The sequence below is a fragment of the Gopherus flavomarginatus genome, chromosome 1, assembly GCF_025201925.1.
Source record: "Gopherus flavomarginatus isolate rGopFla2 chromosome 1, rGopFla2.mat.asm, whole genome shotgun sequence".
NCBI classification, from domain to species: domain Eukaryota; kingdom Metazoa; phylum Chordata; order Testudines; family Testudinidae; genus Gopherus; species Gopherus flavomarginatus.
The window spans coordinates 97428990-97453912 of record NC_066617.1 but is presented as its reverse complement, the minus strand read 5'-3'; the positions used below and the strand labels follow the sequence as shown (position 1 = coordinate 97453912).

Below are 24923 nucleotides of genomic sequence, written 5' to 3'. Positions count from 1 at the left end.
CCTACCCCGCGCGCAGGCCTGGCAGCGCCTCCGCCCCCCCGCCACGCGGCTCCGCCTCCGGAGTCCGCAGCCCCCCGCCCCTGCTGAAGCCCCGCCTCTCGGCCCCTCCGCTACGCGGCTGCCGGAACCTTCTAGAAGACGAACGTGTGTCTTTCCGTTACACGCCCTGCCTCCGCGCAACCCACGCGCCACTCGTCCCCCACTCTGTTACGTCATCAGCCACCTCCTCGATTCACGCAAGACCCTGCTCGGCGGTGGCCGGGCAGCCCCAGGCACTCGCCTGACGCACCTCCTTTATAAACGGCGGCGGTTTGTGTGGCCACCTAAAGCTTGGAACACGCCGGGGAATGGGCGCTTGTAGATGACGTAATCAGCAAGTGTAGCCTGCTCATAAGGCCCCGCGATGTGCAAGTGGTATATGCGAGGCCGCTGGGGGCTGGGAGCGCTGCCATGCGTGGGGGTGGGGATGGCAGCCGCCGCAGAGCAGGGGATGTGGGACGCTGGTGTCCGTGCAGAGCGAGGCGCCTTGCAGTAGCGCGGGCCCTGCGGGGCGCGCGGCCATGCTCTGGCTCCCAGCTCAGAGGCTTATCCCGGCTGTGAAGGGCTTGTACAGCTTATCAGGTCAGAGACTTTAATTACTTTTAATGGTGAATCTCTCCCTCTCCTGGGGGCCCGCCACTCACTGCTGCGAGGTGCCCCCTTCCTCGCTCTGTGGCCTGTGTCTGTCTTCCCACTTCCCCCACCTGTGTACTCCATGCATTTAAGGACCCAGAGGCTATTTGGCCTTTCCACTGTATCTTTAATAACTAAATTCAACACATTTGATTGTCATGATAAAGTGTAAAATAGACCCTTAGGGGGAATCTAACTACAGTTAACTGTAAGGGCTGTGAGGCAGGGATCCTGTGTATGTATATGTGTAGTGCTGTATAGAAACAATAATCATCAGATGTTCAAGATGTCGTTAATGTACACATTAATTCCCTTTTTGTGACAAATAATGTGAGTCACATATCTGTTTTCTTTTTATTGGTGAAATTGATGTTAAGAAAATACATGTACCTCACTCCTGCTTTCAACGTTGAAAATTCCAAGGTTTGTAAAACTAGGATATCCACTGCAATACAAAACAAAGTATTGCTGAAAGCTTTTTAAAAATGTGTTTTACTTCCCGTTTTAGAAGATGGTTAAAACCAGGTATCAGTTTTTGGCATACTCCTGCAGCTGCACAGAGATCCTTGAGGGATCCGGGCCTTACTTATACAGCACATGCATAAAAGGTGTCAAAGCACATTACAAGCACTAAGAGGCTGCTAGCAGGGCAAGAATCATATTTTTGACCTTTTATGCTTTATATTTATGTACATTTAGGTCCAGATCCTCAAAGTATTTAGGAGCCTAACTCCAATTGAAACCTTTGAGAATCTGGGCCTTTGTGCCTAGCTTGGAGAATGAATAAAGACTAGTTAGCTTTTCTTCGTGGTATTCCCACTTGCACAGTGAAGCAGTATTTAGTTTGCAAAGACTGAAGGAATAAGTCCAATCAAATAACCAAAAGTTTTTCTTCCAGGGTGCAGCGCAGTGTCAGAACAGGTAGAGATTAGCTTAGCCAGGCAGCACCGCTGGCGGGACTTTTAATGGCCCACTCAGCAGTGCTGACCAGAGCTGCTGCAACCCAGTGCTTTACACCCCGTGACCCAGTACTGCACTAAGGGGCTATTCCAGCATAGCTGTATTAAGGTAGAATCTGTAGTGTAGACATAGACCACATTTATGCTATGAAGAGTGTAGTGTAGCTGCAATGCTGTAACTATGATGATATAACCCCACAGTGTAGACACAGCTTACTGTGAGGGAAGGGGATAATCTCATTACTGCAGGAACGCCCCCACGAGCAATGGTAATTAGGTTGATGGAAACATTCTTCTGTTCACTTAGCTACATCTACATGAGGGATTCAGTCAGCATAGCTATGGTGCTTGGGTCTGGCCATAACCAGGTTCCTTAATACTATTCTAGCGGTATAATAGGACCTTATAATGGGCACTGCCTGAGGGCATGTCTACACTAGAAACTTACATCCGCCTATGTTAGGTCGACTTACAACCACCAGTCATTACTGCAGTGGTTCGTGTCCACACTACCCTCCTTCTCTCAGTAGTGCACTTCCCTGACTTAAGAGGGGCAGTGTGGGTGGCTGAGAGCCTGGGCTCTCAGCTCTGCAGGCAGCTCCCTGCTAGGAGCCTCTTCCCCATCCTCTCCCCCGCCCCCCGGGCTCTGAGCTCCTTCCCTCCCCTCCCCCCTGGGCTCTCCGCTCCCTACTGCTAGGATTCTGGCTGTCCCCTGGGCTCCTGGTGGGGAGCTCTGCACCCGGAATCCAGGTGGCTTCTGGGCTCTCTGCGGGTAGCTGCCAGGTGTGGAGTTAGAAACAGGGTGCATGCAACCTGGCTGCGAGTGGGGAGTCTGGGGGGCAACTGGCCTTTAGCTGGACCTCCCACATGCCCCATGATGACAGCTCGGCTTTCTTGTCAATTTCACTGTTCCATGGAGTTGTAAAATTGACAAGGATGACAGCCAACAGTCGATATAAGTAACCCGCAGTGTCTATGTAGACACTAACTAAGCCCTACGTCTCTCGTGGAGGTGGCGTTATGATGTCTGTGTAGTAGGGCACTTACATCTGCAGGAGCAAGGCTGTAGTGTAGACACTGACATAATTAGGTCATTGTAAGATGCCTTACATTGACTCTGGTGTAGATCAAGCCTGAGTGATGTAAAGAATTAAGGTCAGAGGGTCTAGTTGCTGAGTGCAGGAGGTGACTGTGACTGGGGAGCTCAATTATTTAGTTAAGTCCCCACTAGCATTGGGCAGTCTTGTAGCCAGGCACCACAGTAGTTATCCAGTAGTGAAAGACTGTGATACAGACTTGCTAAAATAATAATTAAAAATCCAAATCTAGGAAGTTGTTTTGAGGATAAATAGATGATGAGGGATATTCAATGATATTAAAGTTATCATGTTCTTATTTCTCTTTACCTATGCAGTTCCCCAACCTCTCTGCACACTGCTAGTTCTTATTGTAGTTGTCTGTTTTGCCAGTGTGACTGGCTCTTGGGATTGGGAATAGGCTATGGAGACGTTCGCTTCTGAATGACTAGTTCCAGTTCAGTTTAGGATGATAGTAAATAACTTAGTTAAGTACTAACTGGAGACTCTGAGGCAGCCTCCATATGAATATGTCTATCACGATAACACTCGCTGGTCCTTTTGTTGGCAGTCTCAGTACAAAGACTGATTGCAAAGGCCGTAAAAACTGAACTATCCTTTCCCTTATAAGATGGGCCTTTGAGGACATGATCAAAGCATATTGGCAGGATGGTGGGGGAAGTTGGTTGACAGTGCTGGAGCTAGTGCAATCTCTATTTTTCCATGGGTAAATTAAACATTTCATTTTTCCTGCATGCCCATCATACACAGATAGAGGAGATTAATCACACACAAACCAGCACAACTCTCCTCTTTCAAGCATGCAGTCAACTGGTTTGTCAATTCCAATGTACCTTAATTTTATGTAATTTATTCATCCTAGTCCATGCTTATAACTTTGCTATATTTATTTCATCTGTAAATCAATCATTATTTGAGTTCGTATTTTAATGGTTTTATAGTCAACTATGCAAGTAACAAGTTGAAAAGTTGAGGAGAGAGATCATTGCAAGAAAAGTGGGATGAACAGTGCTAAGAGTGAGATCTTTAGAGGGTATATAAATTTGCTGTATGATACCTGGAAAGGTCTTTCATCTTTATACCGTGCATTTCTTCTTCTTTAGGCTGCAAGTCCTGTTTCCTTCGGAGATTTTCCATCCAGCCTGCCCAGCAGAGGAAGATTCCAAACAGGTACCTGGGCCAGCCCAGCTCCTTCACACATCCGCACCTTCTCAAACCAGGTAAGGATCTTGAGCCATTGGTAGTTAACTAGTGGCACCCGTCATGCGTTTCTCTGAGGAAGTACCTTAGTTGCCTGCATCATATAAAAGGGTCTGTAGCTTGGCACTATCATTTATATTTACTTTATTCCAGTAATTTTATTCCTTGTGGAATTCTCTGTTCTAGGACAGCATCTGGTTCTGAAGAGAGGCTGAATGCCTATACCCTAAACCATAGATTGACACATTCCAGACTTATTTTCCTTTCTGATGCAATCTTTCTCTTGCCACAGACACAAATACTATAGACTTTTTCTGTCAGTGGCACTTCCTTAGCTGGCTATCCTGCCAATATAATCTAATTCATTTTTAGAGTCCTTTGTACACTCTGTATCACAAAAATGTTTCATAGACAATACTGTGTGAATCAAAGAGAAAAGGAAGGTTTTAAGAAGTGAGATTTAAAGAGGGGATATGGTTCAGAAGAAGGGCTTGGGAAGCAGAATTCCAGATAAACAGGACAGCACACATTTAAAGAGCACTTTCCTCCTCTCCCCCAGCTATAGAGGGGTGTGTAGAAGGAAGAAAAGAAGACACCGGCATAGGTGACTCTAAACCTGGAGAAGTACAGTAGGGAACAGGAGAGTAGATTAAGTTGGTGCACCATTGTGAGGTCAGAAAGGTGTGCTGGAGATCTGTGAAAGTGAGTATGTCAAAGAAGTGAGGCATTAAGCAGATTTATGAGTAAAAATATAGTTTTCATTTATTACAATCTAGAAAAGACATGAAGTATAAAGCTAAGAATTCTGTTATTGGTTAACAGTTCCCTCATAATCAAGGCTGTTATTGGGAAAAAATAAGTTTATTGAATAGTTAAGAATTCACAAAACTTAATAAAACAGCTAGGATTGTAAATGGGTATTGATTTATTTAACATTTGCAGTCATTCTGAAAGCCTAAAAATGAATAATTAAGGCTAAAGGAGTTTACAAACTCCGTTGGTACAGCTGTAATGCCAGTGGAACTCCCAATTTGCATCAGCTTCTACAAACAACTTTTAAACGTCACCGGACTTGCAGTGATGTGTATGAAGCCCACTGGAATGAGAGAGAGCATTCAGAATTTCAAAATTCCGTAGTGGATCACTCCAGAATTCAGTATCTGACCATAAAAGAAATAGATCTGTGCACGTTACCTCTTCTAGGAATAGAAGAGAATAAAACAAATTTAAAGTTTCTTAGACCAGAGAGGTTTTAAGATATGTTTTTTTCCCCCTAAAACTTAGAATTTAATGAAAGTGAAACACTAATTTTTCAAAGTCCGTTTCCTCAGAAAAATTATTTCCCTCAAATTCTCCTCTGGCTAGAAACCACAAATGCAATTTAAAAAAAAAAACAACAGTTGTTGAAGGAGACTGCCGAGTGAGTTAATACCTCACAGTGAGTTGCAATTATTCCATAGTATAGCAAACAGGAAAAGAAGTATAAAAATAAACATTAGAATATAAAATACATATTAAAAAAAAAATAGGAAGGACATTAGCCAAAGTACCCTTTAAGACTTGCATAATATTAGTTTAAATCATAGTTAAACTAGTCTCTGGTATTTTTAAAATACTTAGGCTGTTCTTGTATCCTCTGGTTTCAGGTTTCAGTGACAGTCTCTTGTTCTGTGTAGAGTACTTCTTATTCTTTGCTAGTGAAGGATGGTAAAATGTGAAGTTCTGAGAGAGAATTTGTATCCTTGGGATCATTGGAAGTGTAGCTCCTTTTCATGTTCAACAGATCCCACCTTATTAATCACTGGGGGAGATTATGTCTTTTATGGAGGAGTTTTCTTTACTCAGTCAAATACTCTAACATCATCCTGGAAGGCTTGGCTTGTTTCTAAATTGAGCCTCTTGATTGGGTAAATATTCAAGGACAATCTCTCTGTCTCTGATTGATCTCATGTGGTGCCTGTAAAACTGACTTTGCCTTTTACAGTTTAGAACTAATATATGACTTCACGTGGCACCAGAACGTCTGTCCAAATACAACTTTATCTGATGAAATTAACACTAGACTTAGCACCACAGTGTTCTGTTCAATGTCCAGATGCCATAAAAGCTGGTGGTTTCCAACAGGGTTAAAGTTTAGCTTGCTTTGCCACCACTTTTCCCCCTCCCCTGCCCCATAGATGTTGTCTGGCTTTAGTTTGCTCCCAGAATGCTTTGAGTTTTTGTCTAAGGCTGCTTGATCAAAACCTTTGCCCAGAAGTTTAGGGCAGTAAAGTTAATTGGTTTAAAACAGTCTTTTTCCCTGCACAGTGTAGGAACAGAGTGAATCAAGGATGTGGATCTGAGGTCAAAGAGGCAGGATGGAGAGCAGTGGAAAGTGGGCTCTGAGGTCAGAATGATCAGAGGAATGAAAAAGCAGTGGAGTGGGGTGTATGAGATTAGCAAGATAGTATGGATTTTTAAGGAAAGCCCTGAACAGGGGGTGAAGGTGATTATGAGATCAGAATGTTACTTCATCCATTTTGTTTTTCATTGATAGGGGAGGTAACACCAGGATTGTCACAGGTGGAATATGCTCTACGCCGACACAAGCTAATGACTTTGATCAATAAAGAGGCGCAAGAATGGGGTGGGGTAGACCACACAGTGATTCTGCTATCCAACCCCACCTACTACATGAGCAACGACATCCCATACACCTTCCACCAGGACACCAACTTCCTGTACCTGTGTGGCTTCCAGGAGCCTGACAGCATCCTGGTGCTGCAGAGTTTGCCTGGCAAGGCACTGCCATCCCACAAGGCCATGCTCTTTGTACCACGGCGAGATCCAAGCCGAGAGCTCTGGGATGGGCCACGATCGGGCACAGATGGGGCAGTAGCTTTGACAGGAGTGGATGAAGCTTACCCCATAGAGGAGATTAGACACCTGGTGACCAAACTGAAAGGTAATGGAAACGAGATGAGATGGAACCGAAGTTATAGGGACTGGATTACGCAAGATTGGGAAGTGTTCTCTGTCACTGGTTCCAACCAGACCCCATATTGGAAGGCACATGACACTGGGAATGGGAAGAGATTTTCATGTCTAAGCTACTGGTTGTAATTTGACCCCAGTTCGGTAGTGACAGAAAAAAACCCTGTGTATGTGGCTTTTTAATGGCTTGTGGGTTAGTGGTCTGTATCCAGGTACTAATGAACTGATATCACTGAACACAGAAGGGGCTCTAATTGGTCTTTTGTTGTCAGTGTCATGAGAAATTAAGTAATCATTGGGCCACAGAGACTGACCTTTCTCCTCTCTCCTTAATATGGCCCTTCCATGTTACAGGTGCGGTACGTTAGCACAGATGTTGCCTGTGGGATGCTTGCACTGCTGCTGCCCATACTATTTTGGTCTTTTACTAGAGGACTCCAGTCTCTAAAGGCTCTCAGCCCAGCATCTTCACCTGCATTAAATTCACTTTAAAAACCATATGTGGTGATACACAAACCCACTTTCACAACTCTTCATTTCTTGGGTTGTGTGTGGTATATTTGCTGCATCATACCAGATTCTATTACACAGTGACGCTTATAAAAGATCACTCTTGTTAGACAACCTCCTGTCTTAACCTCCCCAAAATGTGCCCAAATAGATTAAGTATAATTCTGCTCCATCTTTATGAGATCATCGGTTCTCATTGGGGGGTCCGTGGCCCCCTGGCAGTCTGTGAGCCCTTTCAGGGGGACTGCAGGGCCCCATGGCTGAAACCCAGTGCCCTGATCCCCGGCGCTTCCCTCCCTCGAGCCTGAAGCCAGGAGTGGTGGGGTTGTAGCTGGGAGCTCCACCCCAGGGCTGAAGCCCTAAGCTGTCTTCCTCCCTTGGCTGAATCTGGGAGCAATGGGGCTGAAGCCCTAATGTAGGCAAAAGCCCTGAGCCCATGGGCAGAGTTCGGAGGGCACAAGGTTGTTGCCCTCCCAAACTGCAGTGCCTTACCCAGAGTGGGGCGCACACACACACTACCTCCTCTACCCCAGCCCTTCCCATGCCCTGCCTTCTGGCCAGGTAGTAGGTGGTAAGCTGGAGCCAGGCAGTGTGGGGTAGCTGCTCTCTAGCTGGTGGTGGCATGGAGTGGGCAGCTGTGGTATTTCCCCTTCTGGTGCTGGTGCCTGAGGTTGCGGCTGCTCTTCAGCTCCCAGCCCTCTTTGATTGCTCGTGCAGCTGGTGAGAGCCGTCGGAGTCCAGGGGGCCAGTTCTGGGGCCAGCAGAGCCCTCAGGGAGCAGCCACTGCAGGGGGAGCAGCTAATACAGGGAGAACCCTCCTGGCACACAGCCCCTAGCTACCCTTGTTCCTGCACCCTGAGCTACCCCCTGGCTGCACATAGCCCCTAGCTACTCCCTGCCTGCACACAGCCCCTAGCTACTCTTATTCCTGCACCTTGAGCTACTCTTCTGCCTGCGCACAGCCCCTAGCTACCCCCTGCCTGCTCCCTGAGCTACCGCTGCCTGCACACAGCCCCTAACTACCCTCATTCCTGCACCCTGAGCTACTCCCTGCCCGCACACAGCCCCTAACTACCCCCTGCCTGCATCCTGAGCTACTCTTCTGCCTGCACACAGCCCTTAGCTACCTCCCGCCTGCATCCTGTGATTCCACCCTGCCTGCACATAGCCCCTAGCTATCCCCTGCCTGCACCCTGAACTACTCCTCTGCCCGCACACAGCCCCCAAGCTGTCTCCTGCCTGCATCACCACCCTGCCTGCACTCTGAGCTACCCCCTGCCTGCACCCTGAGCTACTGCCCCACCCATACACAGTCTCTAGCTACCCTCGTCCCAGCAACCTAAGCTATTCTCTTACCCACCTATAGTCTGTAGCTACCCCCTACCTGCACCCTTAGCTACCTCCTCTCCGTACATAGCCCCTGGCTGCCCCCTGCCTGCACTCTGAGCTACCCCCTGCCTGAACCCTGAGTGCTTTTCAAACTTTGACCCGAGTTCCCCTTTTGAATTATATTTTTTGGTTGTGTCCCTTCCACATCCCAGACAGGTGGGTGGCCTGCTGAGGTGAGTCAGGAAGTGGACATGGTGCTTCCTCCCTGGACCCTGCTATGCGGAAATGGCCCAAGGCCCACCAGCCCTTGCCCCTCCAAAATAGAAGTCCAGCTATGCCTATGCCCAATGATCCTGCCCCTGGCCTGGAGCCCCAAGTTCTCCCCGCTGGGCCCTGGAGTTTTTATAGCATGTCGAGGACGGGCCTCAGAAAGAAAAAGGTTGAAACCCTCTGTATTAGATGACTATCTCTGTTAAGCAAATGGTTTTTGTTAGTGTCTTCTGGGGTCTCCATAGAAATGTTTGGATGAAGGTAAGGGGTGTTCCACCCCGTTGTAACCTCTCGTCTTTCTTTTTCTCTGTCTATAAAATTATGTTTAAAAAAACCCTGAAAAAACTTGAGTGCTGCTGATCCCAATGTTCTAGGCAGATTTCAGTGTGGATAATTACATTATTCCCAAGGAACTTCACTTCAGTGGAAGGCTGGAGACAGGGCATTTCCAAACAATCCATCCCGAAACGTAATTGCTACTGACTGCTGCCCCAGCTGGTCATGGACAAGAGATGGATTTGTCTTTATGGATTCTCCTTTGTGATCAAACAGGGCATCTAAGCTCAGGAATCTAAATTCTCATTATGCAGTCTTGCAAGATTATGTTTTTGTCATGAAACATTTCCCCTCAGTTTACTTTTTCCCACTAGTGCAGCTTTCTCTCTGAAGACAAAATGTATATGGGGAAAATAACTTAATATTTATAGAAATGGATATTTACTTATTGAGTAAATCTTTTAAATTCATAAACTATTATTAAATCTACATAACCCAGATAGACTTGGTTACTTGCATGTTACTAACCTGCTAAGATATAAAGAGATCTTTAATACCGTGTTACACTGAGATCACATGTCAAGTATGAGGCCATATTACAAATCTAGGGGAAATTACCTCTGAGATGACGTCACATTTTCAGCTTTTTCTAGTCTAGGAGGAGTTCACTCATACAGTGACCACAAAACATCTTTAATCTTAATCTGTGTCTGTTTTGTGTGTCTCAGGTGAATCAAACATGGTTTGGTATGATTCTGAAAAGCCAGTGCACACACAGTTCCACTCTGACTACCTGCAGCCTCTGGCCAAGATCAAAGCTGGGAGCAAAAACCGCGTCCGAGCTATTCATCACCTAGTACAACAACTCCGACTGATCAAATCCCCTGCAGAGATCGAGAGGATGAAGTTTGCTGGAAGGGTGACATCACAGGTATGTGACCCCATCAAGTTAACAAAGGCAGCATTTCTTGAGCGTGGGGTAGAATGGACTGGTACACTCATGTAAAAGGAAACTGGGTCAAATTCAGCTGGGCTGGAGTGGTAACTTTAGTCTTGCCTGATCTCCCTTCGTGGAGGCACAATTTCTTGATCTCCCTGTTAACCATACTCTACTTCCCGCCCCCATATCACAAGGGGTATGAGGCCTGCTCTTGAACTGCTGGAGTGCTCGACCTTTATGTAATTCCAGTCAAGACAACCAATGAGTTGTTACATGTTTGATGTCCTTTAAAAATGGTATCCACTCCAGAACAAGGATATTTTCTTGTGCTCCCAACGTCTCCCCTGCTTCCTCATGCTATTCTTTCCCCCTTCTTTTGCTATTTTCCTCTAGTTCCTGTGTTACAGACCAGGGTGAGAAAGAGGGACTGTCCAGTTTTCTTTACATCCTTCATAACCTTGAATATTAATGTCAAGGAAAGTGAAGTCAAAGGAGACTCTTCCCTCCCCTTCAGATCCCATGCTAATGAAAGATCTGTTTTGTTGTTTGACAGGCTTTTATAGAGACAATGTTTGCCAGCAAATTCCCAGTGGATGAAGCATTTCTGTATGCTAAGGTCAGTACCCTGCTGGGCTGTGGAGGTAGAAAGGGCTGTGTATTCTTTATTTCTCCAGGAAGAGTAAAAGGATCTGAGAGCTGCCTGTGGCTGATAGAGGTGCAGAGCTGTGAGTAGAATCCAAGCCCCTTCTCGCCTAACTTTTCTGGTTCCTCTGACATGCCTATGATATTCCCCAACAGCTGCAGCTCTGTCAAGTCTATGCCTTTGAATTATAGCAACAGAACAGCAGAACATGGGCAACCAGCGGACTTTCAACCTGGGACCTTTGATACTGAAAGCTGGATTTTTTTACCCATTGAGCTAAAGGAGTAACTCCCTAAGCTGATAGCTATAGTAAACTCTTAACGTTTTATGTGGACTAACCACTTGAAAGTGACTGACACTGCCGGTGTGGGTTACACATCTTTCTCAGAAGGCTCTTTGTATCAGTGCCTTTGCTTCAGAAGAGCAAGATGAGCGGGGCTGTAGCTTCTGGAAGGGTCACTGCAAATCTAAAGGGTGCTTTAAAAATTCTAGTGTAAGGAAGTGCCGGATGTTCTATAAACTGGATCATGCATTTTTTTCAGAACCTCCCATACGTTTCATAAAAATTGTCTCTGCAGCTATAGCAGCCTATCCTGTTCCTTTTAAAGTGCAACAAGTGCTGTAGCAGAGCAGAGAGTATTCCTGGGGGTGACTTTCTCACCTGGGGGGGTTGGGGTGGAATGCTAGTCAGTGTGGTAGCGAGGGAAGCAGCAGTAAGGGGGGGGAAGGACAAAAAGATTCAATGAATAAAGAAATAGAAACAAATAAAGGAGACAGAACGAGAGAAGAAACAAAACAAAATAAAAAATGGGGGCTGAATCCAGAGTCTGTGGTGTGTGCTGTAGAGAAGAGAACTCGCAGTGCATGTGGGTGTAGGTGAATTGGCAGTGTGCATGATGAGGAGAATGTCATAATACACTTCAAGTAATGTGAGACTGGAGGAAAGTCAGCATAAGCGGAGAATTGTTGATGTGACGAACAGGGAAATCTGGGTTTGTGTCTGAAGCTTTAGTGAAGATCCACAGGCTCTTCCATTCTCCCTTCCTTGTGCAAGGTATGAAAAGCAAATGATACATCACTGCCATCTATCTGACTTTTGTCAATTATGTGCAACTACTAATGGGGTTAGTACAGTATAGTACAGAGACAAGGCATAAGTGTTCTTTAAGGTATTGTTAACTATTAATGTCAGATATAATCTGTATCCTAATGCTTGTAATATAGGGTATCACTAAGAGGGAAAGGTTAGAGAAGAGCCAGGATTGTGTAGGAGAAGGCGGGAGAGAGTTTTCCAGTGAGGAATAAGGCTTTCCCGTTTAGGATTTCATTGCTCTCCACACTGATGTACTTCCTGTTGTTTCAGCTAAGAACTAAATTTCTTTGCCTTTACAGCTCTCTCTTTGCATGTCTGGAGAGATTAATATTGGATGTATGCTACCCAGCAGTGCCAAGATCCAGCCTCCATGAACTTCTGCTTTTACACTAGATTCAGTCCTGGGGGATTCTGAATATTTACGCTCCCCCTCTCCCCCCTTGCAAGATGTAGTGAATATCCAGTTTGTCTACTGGTAATGCCTTTTCTCTAGTGTTTGAACCCAGAATATACCCAGATAGCAAGTGATGTGATCTTAAATCTTTTTACAGTTTAGTTTATTACCCCTTCTACATATGTACAAAATTAATCCTAAAATAATTATAATTACAAACTGCCTACACAGTTCTATGCAAAATTACAATATCTTCTCCTCTGAAATAACCCTCTAACATACAAACATGCAAAAAAATTAGACCTTTCCCTGAAACAAATGCTTCCCAAAAGGATTTTCAGAATACCTATACATTACAAATTGAGGACCAGAATCCTGATTACTTTTCTCATCCAAATAGTCTTAGAGATTTTAGCAGGACTGCCTCTTTGAGCAAGACAAGCAGGATGTGGCCTTTGATGTCTGAGTTGAGAGGGGTCTGTCTGTGCTGATCAGTAGTACAGACTTCTCCTAGAGATGCTGATTTAATTTAAGATGCAATTTTAAAAACCACTCTCCACCTAGATCTGTACTATACAATTTGCTACCCAAAGCATTTATATTGTGGGTATCGTGGAGCATTTTGTCGCACACAATCTGGCAAATTTTAAAAGATGTTTGGCAATGGTACTTTCTGTACTTATATCTGAGTACATTAATTCAGACTCACTGTATTACCTACTTCAACATTGGAGGAAGGTGAGGAGCAGGGATTTCTTTCATCATTGTGGCACAATAGTTGGGCATAACCTGTCTGAATCTGCTGAAGTCTTCTGCTCTGATGTAAGATAGGGGACTCTCTTAATCAGGTAGTGAGACAGGGTCACAAAAATAGATATCGATCTAAAAGTTAGCTGGTATTTTGGAATTAAAACACCTTCCAAAGCTAGATAAAGAAGAGCTTCAAAAATTTGTTAAAGTTGTATGGGAAGTGAGAGCAATGCTTTAAAAATGCACAGATCCCCCAGAAAATGTATTAAAACATCATTGCTGTAGCATTTACGAACTCAGACGGAGAGCTCTTCTATGAGACCAAACACTGGGTTCCAGACACTTCTGTGAAAAATGACTGTTCTGCATCATCATCTGCTGTTCTGTGGAACCCTGGGCTGTGTTCATTCAGGAAATGCTATTCTCGGTTTCATTTTCTTCTGGGTTACTGCCTTCTGCATAGACAGACAGAATGGCTGTAGGGACAGGAGCTATGGTTGCCCAGCACAGTTACTTACTGTGCCAGAAATAATGGGCTTTTCTCTGAATTGTTCCAGTTTGAATTTGAATGCCGGGCACGAGGGGCTGAGATCTTGGCTTACCCACCTGTGGTCGCTGGTGGCAACAGGTCCAACACCTTGCACTATATAAAAAACAACCAGCTTATCAAGGTAAATCAAATGTCTTCCATGTGTAATCCTTCTGCCCCTCTGAGTTGGCAGCAACAAGGGCCGGGTTCAGTATCCAGGGGTTCCGTTTTAATAACACCATGCATAACTGGCTCGTGCCCCCACCCAGTGACCTGGGACACTTACACACCACACCCTCCTGGGCGCCTCTAGGAGGCAATACTTCCCCCCTCGCAAGCACGGAGTCTGAGTGTAGCAAAATCCTTTTAATAAAGGAAACAATGCGGCATCCCATTGGAGAAACACCACAAACAGGATTATAACACAAACCATAAACAAAACCCACCTCCAAGTACATTTGGCAATGTCCTTTCTGCTTTAGGGTCTTAAGTCCAATTACCCCAAAGTCCAACAACCCAAAAGTCTCTGGTCAGTGCCACCCCAGAATTCAAGAGTTTATCTACCGAGTTTTACCCCCCCAGCCTGGGTGGAAAGGGGTGGGGGAGTCCACACAGGGTGTTAAGGGGCACCTTACATGGGCCAGGGCCAACTGCTCCACCTCTCCGTGAAGTTCTGCTGCAGCCTTCACCACAACCCGCTCCACCACACCAGCTGTGCCACTCCTCCAGCTGTCTGTGCAAACCACTTCACTCTGCTCACTGCTCTATGGGCTGCTCCAACATGCTGCAAACCACTCTGCTCTGCCAGCCGCTTAACAATAGGTCTTCAGGCTCCCCCACAGGTTAACACAGCACTCAGTGATCTCAGCTCAGCTCAGCACCTTCAGTGATTTCAGGTCTTAGTAGGGGAGCCCTAGTGTTGGTGCACCATTGGCTCAACGTGAATTCAGCTTGGACTCCTAATGGAATCAAAATTAGCTCTACTCTTTAACAGTGGGGAGAGGAGGATGTGCAATTGGTGTTCCAGGCCCTCAAAAGGGGCCCATACCATCAGGTACACACACTAGTCCCCAACCTCTCTCTCTTCATGGGGTTTTGGAACCCATGTCCCATGTTCAGCAAGTACCACTCAACTGAGGTTGAGTCATCTCTGTCACAAAGCAATCCCACAGCTCCCCATTCACACAATCAGGGTGACAAACTTTTTTTTCTTCTTGCCCCAATAACAAAGAAATTGGGGATCCCAGAGCTGTTAAAATAACCATCCCAGTCTGCTGTGGGCTTATGCTAAGTGGGGGGTGGATGCCAATGCAAATCTTTCCCCACTCTTTGGAATTCTTTCCACATTCCCTACAATTCACCACCAGATGTCAGGGTAGCGCTCATCCTGACTCTGCTTACACATGTGTTTAAACTTCAGTGTACTGATATTGTGTCCATTTACCAGCCCCTGACCATTGGTTACACCAAGTCCAGCTGTACAGTCGGTGCCTCTTTTGTGACAAGAAGTGCTGAAACAAGTGGGGTGGAATGAAAGAACATTTACACAGCAATGGGAGATGAGAACCTAATATGGTTATCTGATGTTGCCAGTAAGGCCAACTTAAAATCCATCCTTACCTTTTCACTATCTATCTTTTAATGCACTTGTTGCTTTATTTTCTAAAGGATGCTGAGCTTCTCTCATAGGATTGCAAATCTGCTCCTGTATCATGCATTTCTGTAGTTCCTGTGCAGCAGTCTAGAAAGCTGGGTGGGTTTCTGACATTGTAAAAGTGAGAGAGTAGCGCCAGTCACACTGAAGACAAAGTTGTGGTAACAAGGATGCTAGGGCCTCTCCTCTCTCATCTGAATTCTTCAGTCTTGCTTTACTTTGGTGCACAGTAAGCTGCAGCAGCAAATTTCTGCTCTTTTTATGACAGAAAGAAGTCCAATTAAATCCATTTACTGTGGCTGAGGAAGGAGGGGAAATGTTTTGGAGTCTTTTTAACTTGCTGTTGGTGAATCTGTCTGCCTTGTTTTCTGGATGCCAAACCATTGACTCCTTCTCCAGCAATTCTGACAAAACAATCTTAGCTTCACGCAACTTTCTGGAGGAGGTTACTACATTATACTATATCTAGGACTCACTTTTCAGTAGAGCCTATTATCTTTCCTCCTCATTTATGTAGGAGTGAGCTTCCTTCCTGGCTTAATCTTTTGTTGGAGAGAGTGCTAGTTGGGTCCTTGAAATATTCTTCTCTCACACATGCATCCATGATGAGACCAATCATTGTGGCAAAAAAGGCTTCTATTGTTACACTGCCAGTCAAGGTCAGGCTTGCTAGCATAACTCAAACGGCTTGTGATAAAGTCAGTTCGGAGCATTTTTATTAGCTGTATGAGGAATTGATTATCATGAGGATACAATCATTAGCAAGAACTTTGCTTTGCTTTTCCTCTGAGATGTACCTTTCTGCCAACTGGCATGACAGTGTGTCTAGTTTGGAAGGCATCCCCAAGGAAAATCCTAACTCCTCTTGACACTTGCTTCTAGAGAACTTGCATTTCCTATGTGGAAATGTGATTGAATCACTCTAGAATTAAGTCTCCAGAATTGCTGGAGAAGGAGTCAATTAAGATGGCAGACTTAATTCTAGAGTGATCAATCACATGTATGCTCATCTACAATTTTGGAGAAGGTTTTCCCTTACAATGGAGGAAGAAGGAGGTGGCAGTGTCAGGTAGCCCTGTTAACACCTTGGCAACCACGCATGCAAACCATGCCATTCCCACCAATTCCGGTGAACTCAAAAATTGCCACTGATAATGTTAAAGTGTGGGTGGCTGCTCCCAAGCTAGACCCCACAGTGACCTCTTGTTCCAGAGAAACTTCCCTTCCCATAGAATGAAAATTGAGTCCATAAAAATATCCTATCATCTCAGACTGCTAGGTTCTCTTTTTAGTGTTTTGGAGTTACTTCACAGAATAATTAAGTAGTGTCATCACTATTTCAGTCTCTACAGGAACAGGACGTTTGACATAGACTGTCAGAGGGTGGCCCTGCCTGGAGCATCCTCCAGCAGCCAAACAGGTGCACCTGCCTCAGTTTCACCTCTTCAGAATCCCCAGTAACTCTGCCATGACACTCTCACCTCATTCTCCTCCTCCTTAGGGCTGGCTTATTACAAAAATAGTGCAAATATTCCAAAACAAAAGTCCCAAAACATCATCCATTTCTCACATGGCATGTATATCATCCTTCAAATCCCAAGCTCGTCTTCAATCCTCTACTGTCCTTTTACCAGGACAGCCACCCACTGTTCCCAGTGGGAATTCCCACACCCTCTCTGCTAGGAGTTCATCCTTACCAGAGGAACATCCCTGACTCCCTCTGGTTCCAGCTGTTCAGTGTGGAGACATTTGTGGGTGAGCCCACCAGTGCTCCCCGCCTTCAGTTGTCTCTGGCTCTCTCCTTCTCTCCAGGTTAAAAGTCATCAGACAATTCCCTGTGCTGCTTTCAGCCCTGTGACCCTGGATCTCTAGCTCGGGGAGATCAGCCAGCAAACTGTTCTTGCTGCTCTTCTGCTTTCAGCCTTCCCCCAGGAGCCTCCTACAGTTTCCTCCAGGGACCTCTTGCTGTTCGGTCCTGCCAAGCTCTCCCTACCAGGCAGCTCTTGCCTGCCTTTTTTCATGACTGAGTCTTTCACCCTCTCAGTTCCTCCCCTATTGATATGGCCGAGGTACCTTCTCTTAATCCCAACGGGGAAGCAGCAGATGAGTCACAGAGCTTAAAGGGCCAGTGTCACCCTTTGACAGTGACATTTATGAGATATTCAAACCCTGATCTTGAGTGTCTTCAGCAAAAAAATTCTCTGTCATTTACTCAGTTTATTATTCCCAAGAAAAAAAGCAGGAGATCATCCCACATTGAACTAAAATAATTTAACCAATTGTTTACAGGAAGTTTTTAATGGAGTCCAAGTGGAAAGTCAGACTAACAGTGAGTCCAAACTCCAATGTAAATGTTCATAATATTTATCTACCTATACTGACAGCAGCTAAACACCAGGAATATCTAAGATTCTGCTTCATGGATTTCCCCCCAGTGCAGAGAAGTATACCCTCCCATTGGCTCTGAGATCAGTGGTCGGGGGATCAAGTTCTGTGCTGGCTGCCATGCTGTGGAATGCCAGTAAAATCACTGGGATGGCACTTTTGTAAATCAGTGCGCAATTTGGCCCAAAGTTTTTACAGAACTGACTGCATGGTTGGCAGCCCGTTTAAGGAAGGGGAGGGCATGGCAGTTTCTCCAATACTTGGACCCTGAGCTTGCACATGGTCACTTTCTGTGAGAGGCACAGAGAGCTATTTGATGGGCACTGGAGCTATTTGGCTGAATTTGACTAAAGTGAATAGAAGGTAAAGTGGATGTGAATGTGTCCTTAATGTCTTGGCTTCCCATGACCTGATGCACCTCAGAATCTCTCTCTGCACTGCTGTAGGCAGTCCCCGTCCCAGGAGACAGCAGTGAAGATAACGGAAATGGTTTTAAGGTTTCAGTCCCAAAATGCTGTCCTGTCCAAGAGGGAGTACACCTGTTGAGTCTCCTGATATCCTGTAACAAAGATGATTCCCTGGGCTAGATCTCTTCAGCTGTCCCTTTTCCTCTCTGGAGCCCATGCACGAGAGGCACTGGACAAATCCTTTCTCATCTCCTCTGTAAAACCCTTTCAGTCCTGATTATTATCACAGAATTCCTGTTAAAAGAGATCTCTCAGTTGGAGACTGTCCGATGTAAAGTGATGACCACAGACGCCAGCCTGTTTGGATAAAGGTGGCTCCTTCCGGGTACAGAATAGTTCAGGGGAATGGAGCTCAGGCTTTTTAGGTATTGGCACCATTCAAGACTACCTGGCAGGGTAACTCAACAATGCAGCCATTGTAGCGTATCTGAACATGGGGGACCTGAAATGCTTTTCTGTGAGAGGAGTCCAGTCTCCACTCCATCTTTGCAGAAAAGAATTCCCTCGTCCCAGGGGTCAGCCTCTCACAGAGAGAGCCCCTTTCACACAGGAAGCTTAGCAGCTGGCCTGAGCCATGGTATATTTCTTCTTCTTCTCCAGGATGGAGAAATGGTCTTACTGGATGGTGGATGTGAGTCTTCCTGCTATGTAAGTGACATCACTCGCACCTGGCCCATCAATGGCAGGTAGGATGCCCACAGATGGAAATGTGCTATGCGTTACCTTTGAGAGAGTGTGAGGATTGTGGTTGAGTGTGGGCATAGGTGCATTAATCTGTGAGTAGCCATAAGTGTGTGTGTGTGTGTGTGTGTGTGTGTGTGTGTGTGTGTGTGTGTGTGTACATTGTCTGTCTATGTAAGTATTTTAGTGTATCCATCACTGTGGTATCTCAGAGTAACCAAAAGTACATAAAACAAACATTCAGGGTGAGGACCTGTATTCCTCAGTCTTTCCTTATCAGTCATTATAAGAATGTACGTGGTTATTGTTATTTTTTTATTTCCCCCCTTAGTGCATCTACCAAGACAAATCTAAGGTTACAGAGATGGGTCTTGCCTTTCCTTGTGCAGGGGCTGACTCTGGGCATGTGAGTGAGGCATAAGGGAGCAGGTGTTTAGTCCACGCGTGAGTGGCTGCCTGTCTAAGGTCAGGAACGTTCCATTAAATGTCCCTGTGACGGTTGGGTTGGTTCCAGTGTCTCTTTGCTCACATCCTTCCCTTGAAACTTCAGCTTTGCCCTACTCGGCTTCAGGCCAAGGATTCTGACCAAGAGTCCCCTCTCCACAGCGGGGAAGGAGGTGACCTCAGTAGTACCTTGTGAACCCTTTCATATTGACAGCCATTGTATTCTCTTCTCAGTGCTTCAGCACTGAGCTGCGCCTGACTCAGAACTGCCCTTGACCTGGGAACTTCCCATTTGAGATGTGACCTCCTTCACTTTCCCCGGGCTTTCAGGTTCACTGATCCCCAAGCAGAGCTGTACCAGGCTGTCCTGGAGATCCAGAAGTCCTGCCTGAGCCTCTGCTCTCCAGGTGTGAGCCTGGAGAACATCTACAGTCTCATGTTGAGCCTTATGGGACAGAAGCTGAAAGAGCTGGGGATCCTAAAGAAAAGCACCACTGAGAACCACTTCTTCAAGGTACTTTAATTCTCTTCACCCTGGGATCCACAAACCAGATCTGGTCCTTATCTCCTTGCAGGAAAGACCACCTGTATGGCAATCCATGCACAAGCCCTGGCAACCTGGGTTCGGGGCTCACTTCAGTATATGGCTATCTCAGTTGTTACAGCCCTGACAGGAACAAGTCCAATAAAAAAGTGAAGCAAGTGGAGACATTGCCTGTTTCTCTCAGCAGGTGGCAGCACAGCCAGATCATATTGCATCAGCAGTTCTTAAGAAATGTAAAGGGGATGGGGTGGGGAACGGGAGGTGGGATTAGATGTTTGGATTCCTTCTTACAATGAGATCCTTGGATGGGGGAGGAGATTAGGGTGATGCAGTGGGGTTAAGCACTGTAGGGAGGGATGAAGTGAAAACTATGCAGCATTCTAAGCCTAGATCTTAGAGAACATTTTGTCCACATCACAAAATCACTGCAGTTTGCTGCAAATTGGCAGACTCTGTTGATGAGAGTGGTCTAGGCCTGGAGTCTCCAAGGGATGTGGAAGGTCAGAGCGGAACTATATTGGCAGAGCTGTTTGGGGGGGCCTAAGACTGAAGTATGTGGTGTGTGCAGGAGTGAAGAGATTTGGCTACTCTGTTGAGGACAGACAGCAGTGAAGCTGCCTGCTGTAGGCTTGGCTCAAACCAGTGATCTTCATTTGTTTTCATGAGCACCCAGTTCCCCTGCAAGCTAACATGAAATGGAGGAAAGCCCCCAGTGATCCTTTGGGCATGAGACTGATGAGCACAGACCCTATGACAAGCACAAGCTATCCTGTTCCTGTACATTCCTCCCTCCCTGTCTTTTCTTCATGATAACAGTCTTCAAGTATGTAAAAGGTTGTTATAAAGAGGAGGGTATTAAATTCTTCTCTTTAGCCACTGAGGACGCGACAAGAAGTCCTTAAATTGAAGCAGGGGAGATTCAGGTTAGACATAAGAAAACCTTCCTTGCTGTAAGGATATCTAAGCACTGGAACAAACTACCAAGGGAAATTGTGAAATCTCTGTCACTGGAGGTTTTTAAGAACAGGTTAGACAAACACCTGTCAGGGATGGTCTAGAATAGAAAATACTTAGTCCTGCCTCAGTGCAGGGGACTGGACTAGATGACCTATTGAGGTCCCTTCCAGTCCTACATTTGTATGATTCTATGTTGGGATGGAGGATCAGGGGCCAGGTTCAGTGGCTGTAGTAACAGTGTTTTCCTTCCTGCTAGGTTGTTCGGAAGTACTGCCCACATCATGTGGGCCATTACCTGGGTATGGATGTTCATGACACACCAGACATGTCCCGATCGCTCCCACTCCAACCGGGCATGGTGATAACCATCGAGCCAGGTAAAGGGACATACTTTCAACCCTTATTCTGTAACAAGTCACATTGATGATATAATATACTTTTACATAGCTCCCTGCACATTCAGACCAAAATGCTTGAGGTGCTTTGCAATGGAGTTAAACACATAGTGTACTAAGAAAGCACAGTGAATTATTACCCTGCCAGCATATAACCAGAACTAGCCAGTTGCAAGGGTGAGCTCTCAATGCGTGTTCCTTAATTTTTACAAAGTAAGCATTCTACTGGGACGCTTTCCTTCAGATCATTACAGTTGAGCTTGCAGCCCTCAGATAGAAACTGGTCTCTGACGCTGACTTTCTTTTCTCTGCCCTTCTCCCCCATTGCCCAGAGCACTGTCAGTGTCTCTTCTCATATAGGCAGCACTGACATCGAGAAATGCAGAAAGGCTGAATGGAAGCGTTAGGGTTTATATTTTTATACAGGGGGTCTATACGCAGCGGGGAAGTGCTCTCAACCCTCCCCTTCCGCGAGAAGCTGCCCCAAATAGAGATGAATGAGAGAAACTTTCCTTGACAAAGCTCTTCCGGTTTGACCCTCTCCAATATCGCTCAGTGAACAGCCCTGCCCTCGTCACCATGTGAGCCAGTGAAGGGGGGGAGCATTCTGTAGGGTCTTCTAATCCAGCTCTTCTGAGGGGTTTTATTCCCTCCTTTCCCTCAGGCATCTACATCCCCGAGGATGACATGGCCGCCCCAGAGAGGTTACGTGGCCTCGGTGTGCGCATCGAGGATGATGTTGTGGTGACAGAGGACTCACCCCTGATCTTATCTGCAGACTGCCCCAAGGAGATCTATCATGTCGAGCAGATCTGTGGCCGCAGCCTGTGATCTCTCTCCTTTGCCTTATACACTCTGCTTGGGTTCCTCAGGAAACGTGCTCCCACACACACATGCAGTGATCTATATTTCTGTGAATGGACCTGGTTGTAGGGGAGGTGGAGGTTGGGATGGAAGTTGTTACTGGTATGGGGACTCTGTAGTTAGAACAGGAATTGGATAATTAATGGCTCAGGTAACGTCACTGTTAGAAAGTGAAGAAACCATTTATTTACATAGTTAACGTCTGTTCTAGTTAGTGCTGATTGAAAGATCTAGAATGCAGGAGGTGGATCTCTCCAATCCTGCTCTCATGCACATGGTCTTTTTCAGTTCTGTCAGCAGGTCCTTGAACAGGATGCAGCGGCTGAGCACACGTTGCCCTTTGTTGTCAGTTTCACACCAGCCCAGTCAGACTCCGATTTAAGTGGAAACATTCAAAAGTTTGTCTGGGAGAGGGGGCAAGTGGGTTGTTTTGGACTTCCGTGCAGCAATGACATGAGGAGGCTGGGAGACTGGAAGATTCGGGTCGGGTTGTGGGAAGTTTGTATCGATGCAGAAGGGTTTTGGTATCTAGGGAAGAGAATATGTTAGGCTCTCTTTCTAGGAGACTTGAGAAATATTGGCAATAGTAAGAAGGCATCATCTGAAGGCATACAGCAGGGTTTGGTAGTTGGGAGGGGGACTGACTGGGTTCAGTGCACTTGGTACGTGTTTGGATTGCCTGTTCATCCGGCCTTCTGGTCTCTTCCCTCCACCCATTCTTAGCTCCAGACTTCCACTCTACCTCCCTGCCGCCTACCCCCAATTCTTCTTCCTGAGATCAACTTGACTGTACTGGTCTGCACTGATGAGCTGCTGTTTCTCTAGTTCAAATATGTGTACATTAGTGTACAATTGTGTCTGGGACAAAATCCCATCCAGTGCTTGAATGGCAGGTGCAGGCAACCACACCAATGCCCCTCAAGCAGTCCAGAATGTATTTTGTAACTTGTTGAGAGAGAGAAGAATAACCTCCAGTAGGGGGTTCCAATAGTCTTCCTTTTGAAAGTTTTTTTTAACATATAGAGCACCTACCTTTTGGTGATTTCCAAGTTTTTTTTTTTCTTTTTTTAAAAGTCTTTGACGATATCTCTGAGCCAGGGATAAATGTGACCCCTTTCCTTCAAGGGTAGATGAATGAATTTTCAGGTTCTAGAAAAGAGGATGAATCCTAATTCTCTATTCCCTTCCAACATTCAGTCCATTTCAAACCATGGTAAATGTATCTATAATACATATATATGGTATTTGGTTATTTATTGGTCATATTTTGTCAATTAGCTTTATATTTAATACATTGTGAAAAATATCACTTACTACGATGTGTATATCCCTGGTTTTATTTATACATTCTTTTGCTTCACTCCATTCTTTATTCCTCTTCTAAGGTAGAGCTCCCTGTATTTTCTCCTCTGTTGTTTTCAGTGTATGTTGTTTCTTTTTTATTTTGTTCTCTCCTTTCCCTATGCTTACTTTCTGTCTTTCTTTCTTCTAAAATTTAACTTCCTAATCCCCAGGCTTCTCTTTTCTGATCTATTCCTCAGTCTCTCCACCAACTCAGATGGATGACTCTAGCAATTAACATATAGGAATAGGACTCCTGAATTCTGTTTCTGACTCTCTGCTAATTTTGTCTGACCTTTGCCAAACCTTTTATACCTCTCTGTGCTTCGTTTTCCTCTTCTGCAAAATTTGCTTACCTCTTTTAGGTGGGTGTTGCAAGACTTGCTTAATTAGGGCCAAATTTTGCACCCTAGTGGACATGTGCATCTCCCATCGCCTTCAAGGGGAGATGGGTACATGCATCCAAGGGATGAACTTGACCTTTAAAGGCAGCTAACCTACCTGACCTGTTCAAAAAAAAAAAAAAAAGGTGGGGAGGGCAAGGGGGAAAAAAAGGTGAGGCTTTTAGTGAGTTTTACAGATCAGTCTATGCCTATTAAAAAGAATCTGCTATATTTTGATTGTGATAATTTTGTTAGATCACAGCTACTACAGTGACAAGTACAATATAAATTGTTAGAAAGAAGGTGCACTAAAGATATATGGAGATGCATAACATTGCTGCTAATGTGCTAACTGATAATCATTTAGCCTGTACTCTAAATCTGTTACACATAACATTGTTATTCCAGACATGCCTTTGGTGCTGTGCCAACCAATACCTATAGTAGTAACTTTAGATTTTGAATCTACGTGACTAGCTGTGAATAGCATTCACCTGTAAAGCTGTATTTTCCCATGTTCCTAACTGCAGAGTTGATGATTATGTATCTATCTGTAAATAAAACTTTGAAATACAAAGTTATTTTTGAAAAAAGGATAATTTGTATTAAGTCGTTTCTCTGACCATGAAGTTACATAAGATCTAAGAACTTCCTCTTTCAGGGAGATACAAGTCAGCTGTAAATTAACTCAGAATGAATTAATATTGCTGTTGTTTTCTGTTACTGTAGCACCTATGAGTCCTAGTCTTGGACCAGGACCCCATTATGCTACTGCCTGTACAAACACAGTACAAAAAGATGGCCCCTGCCCCAGGGATTTATAATCCCTGTAAGACAAGAGACAACAGATGGATACTGACAAACAAGGGAATACAAATAAACAGTAACCCAGCATTGCTCATCATGATAGGCAGTAGTCTTTTATTGAATATTTTTGAATGGAGGCACATAGTAAATAGTTATCCAAGTAAATGGAGTATGATTTTCCCTACAGAAGTGGGTTCTGGGAATGTTGGAGTTTAATTTGTGTTTTGGTACAGAATCTAAATTGTTCATAGTTCTACTGAGTGAAGAGTAATGGATCGCCTGGAGCAGGGGTGGGCAAACTTTTTGGCTCGAGGGCCACATCTGGATATGGAAATTGTATGGCAGGCCATGAATGCTCACAAAATT

The 24923-nt window shown here is 45.2% G+C and overlaps 2 protein-coding genes across 4 annotated transcripts in view; one reads left to right on the top strand and one right to left on the bottom strand.

Moving 5' to 3' along the window:
* The window catches only part of SLC25A17 (solute carrier family 25 member 17), a 254591-nt gene that overhangs the window by 99064 nt on the left and 130604 nt on the right, over positions 1 to 24923 (bottom strand). The window lies entirely within an intron of this gene.
* XPNPEP3 (X-prolyl aminopeptidase 3) lies at positions 37 to 23909 on the top strand. 2 transcript variants are annotated; one of them, XM_050917243.1, is made up of 10 exons: positions 37 to 621; positions 3832 to 3948; positions 6465 to 6872; positions 10015 to 10217; positions 10780 to 10842; positions 13664 to 13777; positions 18742 to 18827; positions 19597 to 19780; positions 21024 to 21144; positions 21827 to 23909. In XM_050917243.1, the coding sequence occupies exons 1-10, from the start codon at positions 561 to 563 to the stop codon at positions 21991 to 21993; spliced, it is 1524 nt and encodes a 507-aa protein (XP_050773200.1). In that variant the 5' UTR covers positions 37 to 560; the 3' UTR covers positions 21994 to 23909. The 2 variants fall into 2 exon arrangements, with proteins under 2 accessions (XP_050773200.1, XP_050773210.1); XM_050917253.1 differs by lacking the exon at positions 13664 to 13777.

Bases quoted from the DNA above. Each gene is read 5' to 3' on its own strand.
- XPNPEP3 (XM_050917243.1), top strand. From the start codon at position 561: ATGCTCTGGCTCCCAGCTCAGAGGCTTATCCCGGCTGTGAAGGGCTTG. The intron at 3,949-6,464 runs GTAAGGATCTTG...TTTCATTGATAG, and splicing joins TCCGCACCTTCTCAAACCAG to GGGAGGTAACACCAGGATTG. The intron at 13,778-18,741 runs GTAAATCAAATG...CTTCTTCTCCAG, and splicing joins AAAACAACCAGCTTATCAAG to GATGGAGAAATGGTCTTACT.